At 52.1% G+C, this 19324-nt stretch overlaps 1 protein-coding gene across 1 annotated transcript in view; it reads left to right on the top strand.

Moving 5' to 3' along the window:
• Positions 1 to 19324, top strand: part of Cpxm2 (carboxypeptidase X, M14 family member 2) — a 96441-nt gene that overhangs the window by 60090 nt on the left and 17027 nt on the right. The window contains exons 5-10 of the mRNA XM_048791452.1: positions 2369 to 2453; positions 3313 to 3463; positions 9307 to 9395; positions 15259 to 15382; positions 17023 to 17219; positions 18170 to 18349. Of these exons, the coding sequence (XP_048647409.1) occupies positions 2369 to 2453; positions 3313 to 3463; positions 9307 to 9395; positions 15259 to 15382; positions 17023 to 17219; positions 18170 to 18349 (826 nt within the window). The remainder of the gene's footprint in view (positions 1 to 2368; positions 2454 to 3312; positions 3464 to 9306; positions 9396 to 15258; positions 15383 to 17022; positions 17220 to 18169; positions 18350 to 19324) is intronic.

The following is a 19324-nucleotide window of genomic DNA, read 5'->3' as shown; positions in this document are numbered from 1 at the left end:
CAGGCTTTTTGATACAGTTTGATTTCTGAATAATTTAGAGGCAAACAGAAGAAGCAGTTGAGATGGATGGAACTGTATGTTAAAGACCCTGAGGCAGCAGAGTGTGTTTCCATATGGGGAATTGAAGGAGAGAACACAGAAAACAAGAGGTGAGCTAGGGTCTTGCACAGCATGGTGAAGATTTTGGTCTTCATACTAAGATGAGGGTACACCTGCTGTTGGAATGCCCGATGCTTAAAGTTAAGAGGTGTTTCAAGCAGGAGGTGACATGATATTTCACTAGCAAACTGAGCCTCTGACTCTGGGATTTACTGGGGAGCAGTTTAGATTCCAGGAGACCATGTAGAGGCAACTGTAATAGTCCTGGCCCCAGAGAATGGGCTGGGTTGGTCACAAGGAGGTGGGACAGAGTTGTGAGCCTTCTGCAAAGATGTGGGTGGTCGAATAGCCTAAACATGGTGACTGCCGAATGTAGGGGAGGGGCGGGGTGTGAGAGCCAAGGATGGCTCCTGGACCCTGCCGCCCCGGTGGATGGTGGTACTTTCCCCGAGGCCACCATGTTGGGGTGCACGGTGGCAGAAAGCTCAGAGATGTCACTTAGACATCAAGTAGAGGGTAAGGTGGGCAGGAGACGGGGCTGCTCTGCAGTTCAGACGAGAGTTCTGAGGCATCACCGAGTCATTATTCAAACAAACACAAGTAGCAGATTGGTTTTTATCTGTGTGTTTTTTAAGTTTGAGAAATTGTTTCATTCCCCTTTTTTTTTTTTCCCTCTCTCTTTCCTTCTTCGGAGGGTTTATTTCCATTTTTCTTTCTACCTCCCTTTTATGGAGTGTGTGTTTCTTTTGCCTGAGGGGTCACCTAAATGTGCCACCTCTCCCTCAGGAGCTGCAGACCCCACCTCTGTCCTCTGCCTCCAGAGCCCAGTGGGGAGGGTCAGCTGACACAGAGTGGCACCTCCTGTGAGTCACTGGGAATCGTGGCGGGGTAAAGGGGTTGCTGCTTGGGGGGAGGTGGTGGTCCAGCAGAGGACACCCAGCCGAGGTGCTTCTCAATGCCTGTTTGCTACGTCCACTGCAGTGGTGGGCTCCAGCCTGGGGCTCGCAGGGGGAATCGTGTTGCTCAGGAGATTCTGGCTTCTTGCCGGGATCTGGAGCAGTTGGTGGGGAGCAGGGGAGAGGGGAGAAGGTGACAGGCGTGGGTTTGTTTCCAAGCATGTGTGAAAGCCCCTGAGAAGAACTTTCATGCCACGTCTGTCAGAGGAACCAGAATGAATGAAACCAGCTGCCGTGTCTGAAGACTCACGGGCCACTCTTGACTCCGACGGGAAGCTCAGAACCTTCTTGGGAAAGCTCTGGACCCCGAGACCAAGCGGACTTCACAGCACGGGAAGGATTCCAAGCAGTTCAGTGGGCAGAGTTTTCTAGAAAACCAGGGAAGGTGCTTAGGGCCAGTATTTAAGAAATGAGGAAGGGTGAGGGCAGAGGGGAACTTTCTACCCTGCCTAAGAATTAATATTATGAACAAATGAGGCAGAGGGAAGAAGTGTTCTCACCACATGCAAGTTCTTGCTCTGTTTGCTGAGTCTCTCACCTTGAGCTTTGCTCTGGGAAGTCAGATGACAGCTGCTTTGTCCCCAGTGACATTGGGGCAGTAGGATGTACTGTCAGAGGTCTGGCTTTGGGTCTGGACACCACTGGTGGGGACCATCTGTGTGGCCAGGACAGCCAGGGAGAGACTCAGTGTCTCTCAGAGACCCAAGCAGTTCGGTTTGCGGTTGCAGGATCTGGTTTGCAGTTGCAGGACCTGGTTTGTTACATTCCCAAGTCAGTTTCCCGAATGAAATGTTTAAGCAGTTTCTGGCCTGTCCTGAGACTATTTCCCCAAACTCTTCCTGTGGGCGACATCACTGTTGACTACAAACAAATGCGCTGTTATGTGTATGGTCAGTGCTGAGCGCTGCCTGGGGCTGGGCATGGTCCCACATGTTAGAGGGTATCAAACTGTTCTCTGCTCCCCAAATCCTTTAAGGTAGGTGCTTCCAGGATTCCCATCCTAAGGATGAGTAATCAGTGGCATAGATGGGTCAGTTACCTGGCCAAGGTCTCATAGCCGGTGTCTTGGAACCAGGGTTTGGCCCAGTGCTGGGAAGAGCATGTCTGCTTCCTGGACCTGACTCCTTTCTCCCTCCCCCTCAGCACTGCACACACGTTAGGTATTCCTCAACAGCATCTTGTTGAACGAGTGGACTGCCGACTCTCACACCCCCAATAATTGAACCCTACAAGAGCCTCTGCTGTCTTACTTCTCCACCCACCTGGAGGAGGTAAACATTGTACAGTTCCAGTGATGCTTTGTTTTCTCCTAGGAGTGACTGGGTGACGTCCTATAAGGTCATGGTGAGCAATGACAGCCACACGTGGGTCACTGTCAAGAACGGATCTGGAGACATGGTGAGTCTCTTCTTGGCTCTGGCTGTGTGGGACCCTGCAGAGAGATGTGATATGCCCAGTCACCTGGGACTTACCATGTCTGGGTCCACTCCAGCCAACCCTGAGAGTGTGATATGACAGTGACCCCTTTCCATGGCCCAAAGCTCAGCACCAGGTGGTCACCTTTGGAGACAATATGGACTCTTGCCTTTCCTCCTGTCGCAGGGTCTGAACCCAGCCTCTTACCCATACCCAGGCCAGCCCTGGAGAGAGATGGCATGCAGGGCATGCAGGGCCCCTCACAGCTGTTCAGTTACGAGTTTCCTAACTTTTTCTAATGACCTTGGATCTTTAGCTCTGTGATGTGGTGCAGCTTCACACTGCAGTCACACTGAGATCCTCAAGGGCACATTCCCAGCACCATGTCCCCTGTCCCATACCCATCTTGCACACCGCCTGCAGATTCCTTATCACCCACATCCCTGTGTCCTGGTAGAAGGGTGCCAGCTGCTCTTCCACCTGGGAACCCCATTGCTGTGTCTTTCTCTAGAATATTCCAAGATAGGTATGTCTTTCCCCCTATGTCAGGTCAAATGCAGCTGCTTCCCCACAGCTTTGCTGGGTCTTCTTCTGCTGAAATCCAAAAGCTCTGTGGTGTCCCTTTGCCCTGACCTTGATAGTTACCCTATAGTCAACAGGTTCTCCCCAGGCCCCAATCGATGGGGGCTTCCTGGGACCTGACTCCTTTCTCCCTCCCCTCAGTGCTCAACACACATTAGGTATTCCTCAATAGCCTCTTGTTGAGCCAGTGGACTGCCAATCTCACACCCCTGATAATCAAACCCTACAAGAGCCTCCTTTTCCCCTTGAACATAAATAGATATTTGAAGGAAACAGTGAAAAGGAGATCCCTGTGCTCAACGAGCTGCCTGTCCCCATGGTGGCCCGCTACATCCGCATCAACCCGCAGTCCTGGTTTGACAACGGCAGCATCTGTCTGAGGATGGAGATCCTGGGCTGCCCACTGCCAGGTGAGTCCACCCACCTGCACTTCCTGCAGGGCAGGATGCTGACACAAAACAGGTGCCAGCCGGGGTGAGTAAAATTAAGCCGCGCAATTGTTTTCTGGTGTTAAAAAGAAGAGATGTGTCTATTTAGAATATTTTGAAAATACAGGTGAGCCCAAAAGAAAACAAGTAAAAATTTCCCATTATCCTGCTAAGAAGCATCATGAACACTGGGGGGTATCGAGGTCTCTTGCCAAGGGAGGTTTTTCCCATTGTGCATATTTCAAGGTTGACAATTACCCAACCCCACCACTCAAGGGTGAGCAGAGACACTATAAAGGGGTTTTGGAGCACTGGGGTACCACTCAGCCATAGAGCTCTAGTGAGCATGTGCAAGGCCCTGGTTCCATCCCTAGCACTACAAAAAAAAAAAAAAAGTTTTGGAGGCCACATTTATTTGTCTCTTCAGATCCCACTCTTCTAGGTAGAGGAGGTAGGGCAGCAGCAGCAGAAGTTCACTTTAAACTTGACCATTGATGTGGTCTTGTTTAAAGAGCTTCACGGGATGCCTGTGTCTTGGGTCACTTATTCTTATTGGTTGTATTTTCTTGGCCCTATTTCTACATGATGGTTTTAGTGTGTGACCCTAGGGTAACAGGGAGAATGGTGAGGACTCCTGAGCCAGCTGGGTCCCTGCTCTGTCTTGCTCTGGACAGGCTGGCCTGAGTTGGCTTTCATAGATGGTTGGCTTGTGTGCTCAGGGACCTGTGGCAGCAGCCTCTTCCTCCTGCCCAGACATCTCCAGGGAAGGCAGCAGGCAGGAACTTTCTCATTCCTGTGCACCCTGAGACAGGAGGACCAGGAGCGAGCCATGACTCATCTCTCCCAGGCTGCTCCTCCAGGGAGCCTCCCTGCACTTGATCTTGCAGGTGTGAGCTGACCCCAGGTCCCTCTGGACCCCCAGTTCCTCCAAGTGCTCTGGGGGCCTGGCACCTCCAGCTCTGAGGCTGTGTCTGTCATGACCCCACCCCCACCATGAACTCACTTTTACTGTGTTTTCAAGTGTGTTTATGTCATTGTGCTCTTTTCCTCTCAATCCCATAGTTTCTATGAACTCGCTTTGGCAACCATGGATTTTTAGAGACCAAGTTGAATCTAGGTACCTACTTAATTTCCCTCATGTCAGATATTTTGTTTTATAATTGTTCACACCTACTTTTTTTTTTATGTCATTAAAACTGGCAGAGACCCACTGTCTTACTGATGCTTTCTCTCCTAACCCATGGAGAGATCCTGTGTTTTTAATCTGCCTTGGAGAGTTGGAAGTTGAGTTGTTTCCAGCGTGTTGATTCTGTGAGCACCCGCAGTGGGCATCCCTGTTCCTCCATCACCATTCCACGTCACTATTCCACGTGTGCATGTCCACGGTTAATTCCCAGGATTGCCTTGGGGAGAGTGGGGTTGCTGGGACAAAGGAAGTGCCCATTGTCAAGGATGGCGTGGGGAGAGGCTGCCTGGTTTGAGGTTGAAGCCTCCTTTTATGGCCGGTTATGTTGGAACTGGGCACTGCTGTCCAGGTCCAGCCTGCTGCCATCCGGGACCTGCCGGGCTCAGTGTGTCCTAAGGTCCCGAAGTCAGTAGGTATCTGCAGAGGGGGAGTCATGGGCTCTGGCCCTCTTTACATGAACCTGGGGCTCTTGTTCAGCACACTCTCAGTCTGTTTGCTTTAAAGAGAAGGGTCATGGTTCTTCTCTGCAGGCAGGAATTCATCTGTTGTTAGCAAAGGGCAGAGGGCAGCCTATGCGAGTCTCACGAAATAAATATTTCCCTGTGAAGTTATTCTTGGGGTGCGTTTGAAGATAGGTCCTGGGATCTGTTGAATGACTCGCAGAGACAGTTGCGTTGTGAAATCTGGGTGGCTGTCAAGTATGGCCTCAGCAGGGTTCTGCTGTCCACCCCATAAATATTTAGGGCCATTTTTCTTCTAGAAGTTACTTAGCACTCTGTCCAGAGGTGCACTAGTGTTCACACATGCCGCCTGGTGGTAGTCAGGTCCAAGGACCAGGGCGGCACAGAGGTCCAAAATGAGCCTCTCATCATCGATGTGTGGAGAAGAAGATACCTTCATGAAAGTTAATGAGATTGAAGCCAGAGTTGTGCAGACAATGCAGCTCCCCAAACCCAAGGTGACCTTGAGGTCTAAATGCAGCTACCAGTTCCATGCTTCCTGGAATTCTTTTTATGAAAAATGTACTTACCTCCATTCTGCATCTCTGCATTCCAACCATGCCCTCCCTTCTCCTCTTCCTGTGAGGCCTCTGGTGGAGGCGGACTTGGAGGGTGCGGGTTGCTTTTTAAGACTTGGTGAATATTTCCAGAAATCTTTGAGCTGGAAAGTGCATTACCATAGATCATGGACTATTAATAGGATTTTTAAAGCTCAGAAGTAAAAGAAAACGGGGAGCTGTAGTTGCATGGGTTTAGAGTTTCAGGTCTGCAAGATGAAAAATGTTCTGTAGCTGGATAGTGCTGCCCATATCGTGTGCAGCACGGGGCATGTAGCAGTGTTCCGTAACAATGGCACCAAGCGAGGGAAGGCCTTTCGCTCCAAGACGGAAGCCATGTCTCCATCAAGCACAGGGCATCAGCCGGACACAGGCCAGATCCAACTGAAGATGAGATCACAAGATTGCTCTCATTTACTGTGGTCATTGAGGTAGTGAACAATGAGCCAACGTGTGCATCTGCTGTGAGAGTTGAGCCTTTAAGCTGCATGAGTATACTGCCTTGTAAAGGAAGATGTGCTTGCTAGAGCTGTTTGGTTAGACGGGGTGACCACCCATCTCAATTGCCTGGGACACAGGGAGTTTTCAATTTATCAACCAGGACAGCCCCAAATAAACCAGCACATGGTGGCCTCTCTCTGGTTAGACCACATCTCAGTCAGCAGAATCAGTGGAACAGAGGATTTGGGGAGTTCAGTAAGGGCAGTCGGTTGGGAAGACAGCTTTAGGTACCAACGTCTGGAGTTTGTCCCTGTAACTAGGGTGTCTCTGAGGAATCTCTGTTTTTCAGCATATGGGATGTGCCCCATGGAAGGCAACAGGAGCCAAAGCTCCTTCCGAGACAGTCAGGCTTGTAGACTGAGGCAGCTGGGGCTTCAGATGGGAGTAGCGCTGTTCCAACTAGCTTAAGAGAAAAAAGTGGGCTGATGTCAAATCTTAGGAGTGGGTCTGATTTTGGCTTCAGGTTTGGGTAGGTCTACTGTCTCAGGGCCTTCTAGGTCAGGGCTCACTTGGTCTCTTGCAGACAGGCAGGTGGCCACTGATGACCCAAAGTCATCCTCTCTTCAGAGAGATTCCAGTAGGAGAGACTCCACAGCTCTGGGCTAAGAGTCTTCCGGTGGCCCAGTGTGGATCCTGGGATCACTGGACCCAGTGACTGTGGCCAGAACAAGTGTGTTAACTGGCTGGCCTGAGTCACATGGCAGGGCAGCTCCCTCGGAACTCACAAGGGAAAGGAATTCTTTTGTCCACAGAGGGAAGTTGGGGATGGACTCCGATGCCAATGGTTCTGTGTGCACTCATTACTTCAGTGCGTGGCTCCTAGTAGAACCTGAATTAAAACCTTGGCCAGTCAGAATAAATGGACAGGAAAGAAGAATTTTTTTCAGGATCGGGAGACTGAAAGTTGTACAAACTCGCCGTGGCTTTGAGACAGTTCTGGAACTTGTACCTGAACCTTTCAGCAAACTGATTAGTCTTAAGAAAGGAAGAATATCCCAGACACAGAGTTCTTTTGTCCTGGAGAGTTTTTCTTCACTCCTTTTCACAACCTTGAAGGCAGAACTTGTGTTGGAAAACAAAGGGGGCTTTCAAGTCCTTTGGAAAGAGGCCCCAGAGACTGGGGCGGGATGTGGAATAGCTCTCAGCACACAGCTCTGGTTAGGTTCACTGTAGATGACTGGATAGGTTTGGTGTAAATGAATGCAAAAAAATATGCTTCCCATTTGCTTTGAAATCTGCAGGTTTGGAATTCAGAGGGAAGGCAGCTTGCCAGAGGTGTGGTCAGCCCACTCCCCAAAGGAAAGTGTTGGAGAAATGAGTGGGCCTCTGGCTGAGCCTCTCTGTTCTTGCTGGCCAGCATGCCCGCCTGCCTCTGGAGACACTCCCTTTCCTCCTGGGTTACTCGTATCTGATTGTACCACTGGAAAACCTTTTGTGAAGATTTAAAATTCTACTTTCAGTGTTTGGGTCCATCTGTGATTCTTACCTTGTGGCAGGCGACCTCAGTTCTGAAGGGTGAAGCCATCTTCAAGGGCGCAGGGCTGGCTCATCTGACCGGCTGGGTGGAACGTCGCTGATGCCTCCCCCCGCTGCCACACACTGGGTGGCTCTCAGCCTTCCGGCCTGCAGGGTCAGCTGGTGTTCTGTTCTAACCTGCGGAGTCAGAAGGTTCTGTCAGGTTGGTTCTGACAAAGAGCCAGTGCTGCACATTCTGATCGGAGATAGGGCCCAGCCTGCCACCCTAGGGAGCCAGTGCCCGTCCTTCTGCCACCTACCTTGGCTCTGCTTCCAGAATGACCTTGGAGCCTCCTGCATCAAGCCAAGGCCGCTTGGCTCTCCAGCTGCTCACATGCTCCTAGGGTTGTGGGTCAGCTTCCAAAGCTCCCATGTTCTTCCTGTCGGGAGCTGGTGCTGGTGGAGATGCTACCAGGCTGGCTGGGGCCTGCGACCCTCCTTTCCAGTCATCATCAGATGAGGAGAAGGACCTCAGCACCAACTGATGTCCCTTCCTGCTGTCCTCCTTGTTCTTCCTCCTACATGTCCCCTTCTTTCTGTGTGTTCTTTGGTTTTTATATATATGCAGAATACAAGCTTAAGAAATTAAAGGGTAAAAATCAACTTATATTTCTGGAAGGGAATCAAGCGAAGAGCAGGCATGTCCTCCCCAGAGCCCAAGCCCTAGTCCTCAGGGTCACCGTGGTTAATATGGTCTGATTACACCTTCCAAGGGACTTCTGCTCCCCTGAAGGGAACTCACTGACTTCAGCATTATGGTCACTCTGTGTCTTGTGAGTGCAAGTCCAGGGAGGGCCGGGCTGCAGGGCTGGCTATTCAGTAGCTCCTGATGTAGTTGGGCTTCTCTGTCTTTTGCTCCTGGTTGTCCATGTCCCTGAGGTCTTCCTGGGGCTAGTTCCTCTTGTAGTCAGATGCCCACTGTGGCAAGCAGGCGATGTGCTTCTGCACACTTTCCCCGTCCTCCTCTGTGCCCAAGTGCTGGAGTAGTTAGAGTGGCCGGGGGAGGGGGAGCTGGGGCCCTGAGTTTTCTAGAGGTGGGAAGAGGGGATTTCCAAATGTGGGGCCTCTGTTAGGAAGAACAAAAGGAATGTGTCCCCAGTAAGAGCCCAACAGTGTCCACACACTTCCTAAAGTCTCCGCATATGCCCGCAGCTTTGATGTTGCATCTATGTCTTTAGAGTGGCTGTTTGCTAGGCACATAGGATGTCCCCTCTACCACTAACAGTAGATTGGTGAGGCCGGAACCACTCTATTCCCTGTTTATGGGTGAAAAACGAAGGCAAAGACTGACTAGTGACTTGCTCAAGATCACATAGCACATAAATGGAAAAGATTTGGACCCAGGCACCATGGCTCTGCACCCTTTGCCACTGGGTGATTCCAACCCCTGTCTTGCTCCCTGTGTCTCCGTTCTCTCGCCTCTGAGCCAATGTTAGGAGCTCGAGGTTGGACTGGGCTGGGAAGGCTTTGCCATCCCCACGGTGCTTGCATGAGTCAAGCCCTAACAGGGTTACCACAAGTAACAGAATGGTGTGAATAAATTCAAGGTCATCTCTCTATCCCTAGATCCTAATAACTATTACCACCGACGGAATGAAATGACCACCACGGACGACCTGGATTTTAAGCACCACAACTATAAGGAAATGCGCCAGGTAAGACCCAGGACACAGGGAGTGGGGCCATGGCTCCGTGGTTTAGAGCTCTCCTCTAGCGTGCATGAGGCCCTGGGTTCAACACCAGCACCTCACAAAATAAACCCAGAACAAAACAAGAAACAGAGCTTGTAGCCTCAAGCCAGGAGTTTGTCCAAGAGCTACAGGGTAGATGCCCTAAGCACTCCGTATATAGGGTTCATGTTCAAGGGACAGGAACCTGAATGGTCCCTTTGGCTGTGGAAGACACACTGAATGCTTGTGGCTTCAAGGCTGAGGGGTCTTTCTGGGATTCAGTGACCAGGAAGGTTCTCCCACTGCACAGGGTTGAAATGGGACTGAAATCCAGACTCTTCTCATTTAATACTCCAGTTCCGAAGAACCACCGTGTGTGTGAGCCAGGTCAGGGATGGAGGAAGTCAGTCATGTACAGAGTCGAAGAAGAGGAAGCACATGGGGACTGTGCTGTTGGCAGGACTCTGCTGGAGCCCACGTCACTGCGTTCAGTCCTCTAACACCCCAGGAGGGTAGCACTGTGGTCATCCTTTCTTACAGATGGGGAAACCCAGTCACCAAGTCACTGCACAGTATTTCCCTGTGTTATGCAGATTCTCAGTCTCCATCGTGGTTGCCTGTTATAGTCACCTGGGGAATTTGTAAAAATACGCTTTCCTGAACTCACTTCAGAACAAGTAAAGCAGAACCCTTAGGAGAAGGACCTGGGGACTCAAGTTTTTAAAAGCTGACCTTGGGCTTCTGCTGCATAGCCAGGTCTCAGAGCTTCTGCTTGACACCTTTATAGTTGGGGGTGCAGTTGGCAGGAAAAGACCATCAGATGAGATTCCCCAGGTTTAATCAGCGAGGCCCCATAGTCTGAGCAGTGGCAGCCTGTGCCTGCTGGCTGAGGAGCGGGGGAGGGCCACCACTAATCAGAACAGGTAAGGGGCAGCCCCTGGGTGAAGCGCATTGCCTCTGACATCGTGTTCCATGGCCCCCCCCCCCGCCCCGTGTGCTGGAAATGCACAGGGGGTGTGGGCAGACAAGAAGTCCCTAGAGATCAAAGCATCAGTCTGAAGAGTCAGAACAAGCGGAATGCTCATGAGAATGTATCTTCAGAGCAAGGATTCACTCGGGCAAATTACTGAGGCTCAAAGGAGGGCTGGAGGAGCAGAGGGAAGGAGCAGACACAGGACGAATGTGGAAGACGTGTCGGAGCTCAGAGCCTCTAGGCTGAGCCCAGTCCATGAAGTGAACACGCCCGGCAGCCCAGTGTCATTTAATTGACAGGCAGTTTCCAGACACCTGTCAGCACTGGTGGAAGTGCTGAGCCTCTTGCTCTTCAGAAACCAAGATAATGTCCTTGGACTTGAGGTCCGTGACTCCTGCCTGCGGCTATGCATTCTTGGGGTGTCTGTGGCTCTGCCCCCAGTTCCATCACAGGGGCACTGTGGATTGACCCAGCACTGCTTTCTGGACATCTCAGGACATCCCACTGAGTCCAGAAGAGAGCAAATATCAATTTAGTTAGTGCAATGAACATCAAGAGCCATAAATCTGCACTTAAAGGCAACAGGCTGCACCAAGGTGTGTGGGTGCTAGTGTTGGTCAGTAGCTATTGCGCGTGGACAACGGGGCTCCTCTCTCAAGGAGAGCTGGTGGAGCAGCCTTCATCACGCAAGGTCACTGTCACTTGGGGGGGGAGTCAAAGCCACTACAAGGACATGGAATCGTCAGCTGCCTCAGGGACACTGACTGAATCCTCAAGGGTCCCCCTGCCTGGCAGTGCTCAACTGGAGACTGTCCAGGGAGCGTTTCTCCATTGTATGGCAAGTTCCCGAGTGTGACTTGCCACTTGGATTCCCGACTCTGGAGATGCGGAGAAGCCAGCAGCTTAGCAATTCCCTCGTGGCATCGGCTAGTTACTGTAGACGTCTCTCTACCTTGGGGACCATGGTTAGTTTATCCTACTATGAAAAGAGACATTTGTGATGAGAAAAAAAGAAAAGAGAAACAATAGTGAAATCAAGAAGAGACAGTGAAATCTTATGCCTTATGAGAGGGAGAGGCCAGGTGTGTGGCCCTCCTGGGCTCAGGAACTCTCCTGAGCACTAACTTGGGAGGCCCCGCCCAGACCCAGGGAGGTGCAGGGGTGGGAGGGGGAGCCGCGAAGCAGGGGGAAAGGCGGGGGCCCAGTGGGAGAGCCGGGCCAGGAGAAGCGGAAGGCCTTAGAGAGGGTCACAGTTTGCTATCACTTAGCTGCTGTTCCTTCACAGACGCGTTGTCCGTCTCCCTCATTGGAGACGGTGAGGGCTTTGGCAGGCGAGAACAGAGGAGGGCATGGCCAGCAGCAAGGGCAGCAGGAACCGCGGCGTGCAGGTGGGGCGTTCAGGGGGTGTCCGCCACAGCGGGCAGTGGGCTGGGAATGAGCCTGGTCCTGAGGTTCCTCGCTGAGCAAGGCTGGGCCTCTTCTCCGTGTGGAGAGAAGGTGAATAAGAGCCATTGGGTCCCCAGGACAGGGGCCTCCTGGGCCTGGACAAAGATGGAGGGAGGCATCTCTGAGGCCCTCTGGCTAGTTGGGGGGAGAGAGGACTCTGGCCTTGTCCTGCAGGGGAGTGGGTGCTTTCCCAGGAAGGAGAGAGTGATTTTGAGGACTAGGTTTACCTTGACTCTGTTTTGGGGCACAGTGTGGCCGGGGCCCCATGCTCAGGAAGCCCTGGTTGCCTGGCTGATCTGTGGAGAGTGAGGTACAGGCAGATGAAGGTAAAGGGACGGGACATGAGTTGCAGGGAAGTTGATATCCAGGGCAGTTGATGGCCAGGGGCATTAGGCTGAAAGGACAGCCGCTGAGTGTGCCCACGCTCTCCATGCTGAGCCTGGCCTGGGGGAGGTCGTGGTGGGGGCAGTCAGGGCAGGCAGCGGCCTGTGGGTCCAGACACACCAAAGTCCTGAGCCACGAGGTCCCCTTCTCAGTGATTCTCTCCCTCTTCCCGCCCTGTGGAATTCCTTTCCCATTGACCAGGCGCAGTCTGTTTCCCAGGTGAATGAAGAAAGAGAACTTTTTCTCCTCTGCCTTCTTTTATTTATTCTTTAAACATTTTCATTCACTGGACAAACACTGTTGTATCAATATGTGACCCCAAACCTACAGATAAATCCTTCTCAAACTTTCTTACCTGTCTCAGTCTTACATTTTCTTACATGTCTCAGTCCTTTCATACTTATGGTAACAAAATACCAGAGAATGGATAATTTACAAACAACAGAAGTTTATTTCTCATGTTCTGGAGTTCAGGATCAAGGCATCAGCACATCTGGGGTCTGGTAAGTGCTGCTGTCCACTTCCAAGATGGCGCCTTGTTGCTCTCTACTCCTGTGGTGGGAGGTGGAAGAGTGAAAGGGCCTAGCTAGTTCCCTACAGACCTTTTAAAAGATTATTAATTTCATTCATTAGGACACCCCCTAAAGGCCCATCTCTATAGACCATCTCATTGGATCTTAGGTTTCCGCATATCACCCCTTAGCGACTCAGGGCAGGAGGAAACGCAGTGTGTCTCCGAGTTTCAATCTGCCTGTCTTCAGAATGGGGGCAGTCTCTCTGCCTTATCTACCTCACCTGGAGGTCTTGATGGTGAGATGACACATTTTTGCTGTCTTCTTTACGTTGGCAGGGATGTGGGTGCTCGCTCTTGTAGTCATTTTTGGTGCCACCTGTGTGTGGCCCCTGTGATGTTCATGCACCTCCCTTGTGGCAGGTGTCTGCCTCAGCTTTCTTGCAAACACGGGTCTTTAGCAATTGGCTTTCTCTCAACTGAATATTGTGACACAAAGTGAGTCACTGCAGAGTGAAGCACACTTTCCCCCAGAATCAATGAGAGAATTAGACCCTGAGTTCCTAACCAGAGGAGCGCCTGTCACCCCTCGCAGGTGTGCCGGAAGCCAAGGTAGTGATGATAAATCCTTCGGCCCCTCAGGAATGCTCCTTAACCTGCTCTGCCCGGTGATGGCAGAATACCATGTTATGCAGGTGACAAGCATGACACCTGTCCTGTATCATAGGCTCTGTGCAATATCAGTTTTCCAGTTTGAACAGATTTTCACCCACTATAAAAGTTGCAGCAGCCTATTTACAATTTACAAGGACCTTCAGTGGATCATTCTGCTGACCAGGAACCTTTGAAAGATCGTTCAAGTGCCTGAAGGCCCCTGCTGTCCCTTGGGGACTGTGCCTTTCCCTTGCTGAGCAGTCCAGCTCATCTTTCAGAAAGGTGGAGCCCTTCCTAATGGGTGCTGCCTGCCAACCACCTGGCTGGGCTGTCTTCTTCCTGCCCTGGAAGCCCCTGAGCACCCTTCCTGACATTAACAGAGGGTGGTGCAGCTGTCCCATGATGAGTGAAGCCTCCACCATGAGCATGGGACCTGGTAAGGGGCAGGCTTCTCAATAAACATGCAGTGAATGGACCGTGTCCCTTGAATCGGGGCGTCTTGCACTTGGGGTGGCTAAATGAGTTGAACCAAGCTGGCAAGTCCAGGCCGCCTCAGAGCAGACTCACAGGGCCTCGTTGAGTGGTCCAGGCAAGGCAGCCTCCAGGGAGAGGTGTCTCTGGTCCTCCCCCACAAGGGCAGCTGGCTCCCCACAAGGGCAGCGTGGCTGCGGAGCCTGGTGACTCCTTTGGCACTTGCATTGTCCTCGCAGACCACAGCTGTCAGTCTGACCAGCCAACTCCAACGGCAAGATCCAGAAAGCAGCACAGACGGGTTTTACTTCGGGCTGCCACCTGCTTTGCACCCTTCCCCTGTGACACTGGTTACCATGCCACACGTGCGGTCCTCACTCAGCACTCACAGGAGTGGTGCTCTCAGTCCCTCTGTGCCGGCACAGCAGCTCAGGAGCGCGGAGCGGGGAGTGTCCCCCATCCTAGCACCGCGTGCGTAGGTCATGAGAAATTGTATTCAAGAGACACTCAGGGGGACCATCCATGTCCAAGGATATTTATTAAGAAAGCAGGAAATCAGAGTGAAAAATAATGACCCAATCAAGGAGGCGATGACGAATGTGATGAACAGCCAGGGAGGTGACAGCCACAACCAGGGAGGTGACAGCCACAACCAGGGAGATGACAACCACAAAAATTAAGGAGGTGACAGCCACAACCTGGGAGGTGTCAGCCACAACTAAGGAGGTGACAGCCACAACCAGGGAGGTGACAGCCACAGTCGAGGAAGTGACAGCCCTACTGGAGGGAGGTGACGGCCACAACCAGGGAGACCTCTATGCTCATAGGACCACCATGGCAAAAGCACCATGAATGAGCTGCTGGCCACAGGCTGTTGCTTGCATTCTGGAGGCTGCGGCTCTGGAGGAAGCCAGTGGCAGAGCTGTGTCTGCGAGGCTTCTCCCTCCAGCTCACAGGTGCGCTGTCCCCACGTGCCTACGTGGCAGGAGGAGCAAGCGAGCTCCCCCAGTTACGCAGTCACCACTCCTGTTCCCCAGGCCTCTGCCCTGGGACCTAGTCGCCCCGCCAGCTTCACCTCTGGACACCGTGGCTTTGGTGACTAGGTCTCAGTGTATGCTTTTGGGGGACACAAACATTCAGACCGCGGCAGGAGGTGGTACCACAGTCAGGGACGCTCAGCGTCCAGAGCCGCGGTGGGCAATGGCCAGGAGTGCCTCCTTAAGGATGACCCCAGGGCAGGCTGGCACAAAAGGTGGGTGCTGAGAGCCTTGGGGGGATGATTGTGGGGAGGAGTGTCCACGTGGAGCAGCGGGCTGTGGGAGAAGGGCCCTGTGGGGAACAGGAGCAGCTGTCCTCCTGAGACGTCTGCCCCATCATTACTTGAAATGGTTCTTGACTTTGTCTTTCAGTTGATGAAGGTCGTGAACGAAATGTGCCCCAATATCACCAGGATCTACAACATTGGCAAAAGCCACCAGGGCCTGAAGCTATACGCCGTGGAGATCTCCGACCACCCCGGCGAGCACGAAGTCGGTGAGGGGCCCCTGGGGTGACGGTGATTCGCCTTATCCACAGTGCCTCCTCAGGCATCATGTTCTATCCCTGAGAACATTCAGGAAGCAGGGCCTGCACTGGCCATCATCAGCCGTCTCATAGGGTGGACTCTGCAGGGCACACAGATTGGAGACCTGAGAGCCTCTCGCCCCTGTGACACAGGCCTCAGATTATTTAAGCTGGACACACCTTCCTTCTCTCCATAGAGCCCACACCTGATCCTGTGTCCCCTCCAAGGCCATTCACAACCCCCAAGGAAGAAAGTGGCTAGACTCCTCTCCCAGGAGGAAATGCTGCTCACTGATGGCTTAAACTACAGGGCTTCACTCTTTTTTTTTTTTGGAGAAGGGGACTGGGGATTGAACTCAGGGGTACTTGACCACTGAGCCATATCCCCAGCCCTATTTTTATATATTATTTAGAGACAGGGTCTCACTGAGTTGCTTAGCACCTTGATTTTGCTGAGTCTGGTTTTGAACTCTCCATCCTCCTACCTCGCCTCCCAAGCCGCTGGGATTACAGGTGTGCACCACCATGCCTGGCTGGCTCCCTCTTTATTTTTTATTTTTTCATGTCAGTCCTATCTTTACCCATTCCTGCATTCAGCCACTTCCCATTCACCTGCTCCCCATCCTGAGCCCCTGCAGGTAGGGTGGGCTTCTCTGGATTCCTTTTTGGTAAATCTGCCAGCTGCTTAGAAATCCACTGCCATTTAGGTTCAGAGATTGTCAGATTCGCTCAACCCTTGCATTCGGCTGAATCCCAGGAGTTTCTTTTGAAGGGCAGATGCCAGCTCTGCTGGTCAATCACATTGTCCTCAGCAGCGGTGAGGACAATAAGGGACAGAGAATTGTCAGCTCTGCCCAGCACAGATGGCCCCATGTCTGATCTGTTCATCTGCTATCACAAAATTCCAGAGACTGGATCACATACAAGCAACAGAAATCTGTTTACCACAGTTCTGGAAGCTGGACGTCCAAGACCAGGGGCCGGCACATTCAGTGTCTGCTGAGGCCCCTTTCTCTCAAGGCTCCCTCTTGCTGTGTCCTCTCCGGGCAGAAGCCTAAAGGGGAAAGGGACCTTGCTGGTTCCCTCAGGCCCTTTTAAAGGGTACTAGCTCCTAATCAGCTGCAACCCTACCTCTGGATACGATCACCTGGGTCTTAGTTCCAACACGTGAATTTTGGAGAGACACACATTAAACCATAGCACCCCTCATATTTCAGAAGCTGAGCTTTGAAAGAGAAAATGCTCAGCCGCTTTGCCAACTGTACCGCTGTTCACCTGCCCTGCAGAACCCTTTTCTGCTTGTGTCCTTTCATCCTGTGTCTTTGTAAGACATGGAAAAGGAGAGAGAATATGGTTGCTGTGACTTGTAACCCTTAAACCTCGTAAGAATGAGCAGGACTGCCTATGGCTTGTGCCGCCCAGGATTTTTCTGTCTTTGCCTACATACCTGACTATTTTGGAATTTAAAAGTTATCCCAGTATAATTTGGGAGGTTTATTGGAAAGAACAGGTTGGGCTACGTTGTTAAGTTTGTATCGTTCAGAGGCAGGGACAGACAGGCGCCCTTGGCTGTGCACACGCCCGCCCAGCCTGTGCCTCTCTCTGTGAAGGTGAGCCCGAGTTCCACTACATCGCGGGCGCCCACGGCAACGAGGTGCTGGGCCGCGAGCTGCTGCTGCTGCTGCTGCAGTTCCTGTGCCAGGAGTACCTGGCCCAGAATGCGCGCATCGTCCGCCTGGTGGAGGAGACCCGGATCCACATTGTCCCCTCCCTCAACCCCGACGGCTACGAGAAGGCCTACGAAGGGGTAAAGTGAGGCCCAGCCCAGGGTGTGCTTGGCCACCAGGCCACGGGAGGCCCCTCAGGAGGCTTCTTCTTGGTGCCTCCTTGCTGTGACCAGGAAGGCACGAGGTTTATGGGGGATGCAAACCATGGCGACCCTGAAAGAGGGACATGCCCACTAAATGGTCAGAGAGAACATGAATAATAACATATATAGGATGAAATGACGGAAGACTTCTGCCCTGTGTTGACTGCATCCTGAAAACAGGTGCCAGCCACGCGCAGCACCTTTACCCTCTCCACAGCCCTGTAAGGAGAGCTGCTTTTATTATTCTGAGATGTTATTTATGATTCCTGTCCAAAGTCTGATGCAAAATTTTCGTAGGTCATCGGTAGATGTAAAACAAGCCTGTGTATGTAAATATGTGCTGACGGTACTTAGAACCATGTTGTGTTGTGGGTCCACGATGATTTACCCCAGTATCTGGGGATAAAGTGGACCCCTGTATAAACAGTGGCACCTATAGAACACAAGCTTTAGGTTGCAGAGCTTTGGTTCTGTTCACTGGGGATCTGTAGTGCCAGAACCTGGGCAGGCGGCAGAACAAGCACAGGCTGTGCCAGCCTCGTGTCGCCCTGCCGGGGAGTCCTAGGTTCGTGGTCACTCAGAGGTCCCACTGAGCTGTGCAGGAGAGAGGAGGAAGAGGTAGGAGGAGGGGTCTCATCCCCTTGAGCAGTGCCAGGTGGCAGGGTGGTTCTCTGGGTGCCTTCTGTGGAGTGACCTTGCTGTATTACCCATCGTCACCCATCAAATTCCAGCAGCCGGTTTTCAGTACTCTCCTGGATGCCATCTTTAGGTCAGAGGGTGTCAGAGGCTCCGAGACACACTGGGTGGAGGTGGACATGTGCATCTCCTAGGGCAGGGGTTGGTTTTCCTACATCTGCGGGTTCCTTGCATTCTGAATCTTCTCTCAGGGCTCGGAGCTGGGAGGCTGGTCCCTGGGACGCTGGACCCACGACGGGATTGACATCAACAACAACTTTCCTGACTTGAACACGCTGCTCTGGGAGGCAGAGGATCGGCAGAACGTCCCCAGGAAAGTTCCCAATCACCACATTGCCATCCCTGAGTGGTTTCTGTCTGAAAATGCCACAGTGAGTAAAAGTATCCCAATCTGCTGAGCAGCGGGCAGCCAGAGGACACCTGCTATGGCCGAGGCCTGGCACTTAGGAGCAAGGCAAAGCCATGTGCTTTTGTTTTCTCCAGAAGCAGGGAAGTGGGCAGGGAAGGAGCCCCCTCTAAATGGGTACTTGGAGGGTTCTTCTTAGAAATCACTGAATTATATTTCTTGACAACCGCACAGTGTTGCAAAGACCAAAACACACGTGTCTGAATTGTACCTGTTGGTTGCTGTCATCCTTGTCCTCCCTGTCAATCTTCCATGACATTACCCACAGCCCTCACTGACTGCTTGATGCATCTGATTTTATTTGAATAAGTCCCTGTGGATTCGTTGCATGTGTCACATCTTTGGAAACAAAAAATGAAATTGGGTAGGAAATGTTTTCACCAAATGCCTTTGTTCCTGTTTCACAAATATGTTCTCATGAAAGCACCGTGTGTTGTTGGGGTGCCCTCGCTGCCCGCGGTAACTCCCTTCCTTTCCCTTATTCTTTGATCTCATACGTCCTTCACCAGGTCTGCCTTGATTGGAACCTAAGTAGTTGAACCTTGTAGTTGAACCCCATGGTCAGGAACCCAGCATTCATCTGTCTTTCTGCCTCTACCATGGAGACATGTGTCTTTCACCCTCAAGGTCATAATCCAGGGTGGCAGCCGGTGCTTTGGCTGTCATGACGGCGAAGGAAGAGGAGAGAAAGGTTTTTTTCCTGTGTTTGTTTTTGTTTTTTTAAGGTCCCCTTCTCAGGCAGCTCGGTGTCCTGTAGGAGGCCTTCCTAGAATCCCTGCAGACTTGGGCTGAAATCTCACTGGGCAGTTTCTCTGCACAGGGCATCCACTGCTTTGGGAAGCTGTAGTCTAGGTAGCACGCTGCGGGCTAATCCAGGGGGATGCTGCCTCGAGCCCCTGCCCATGCAGCACAGCACGCTGGGCCTCTTACCGGTGGAGGG

Source organism: Marmota marmota, unplaced genomic scaffold (genome assembly GCF_001458135.2).
Source record: "Marmota marmota marmota unplaced genomic scaffold, marMar, whole genome shotgun sequence".
In the NCBI taxonomy this organism is placed as follows: domain Eukaryota; kingdom Metazoa; phylum Chordata; class Mammalia; order Rodentia; family Sciuridae; genus Marmota; species Marmota marmota.
This window is presented reverse-complemented; position numbering and strand designations above follow the sequence as displayed.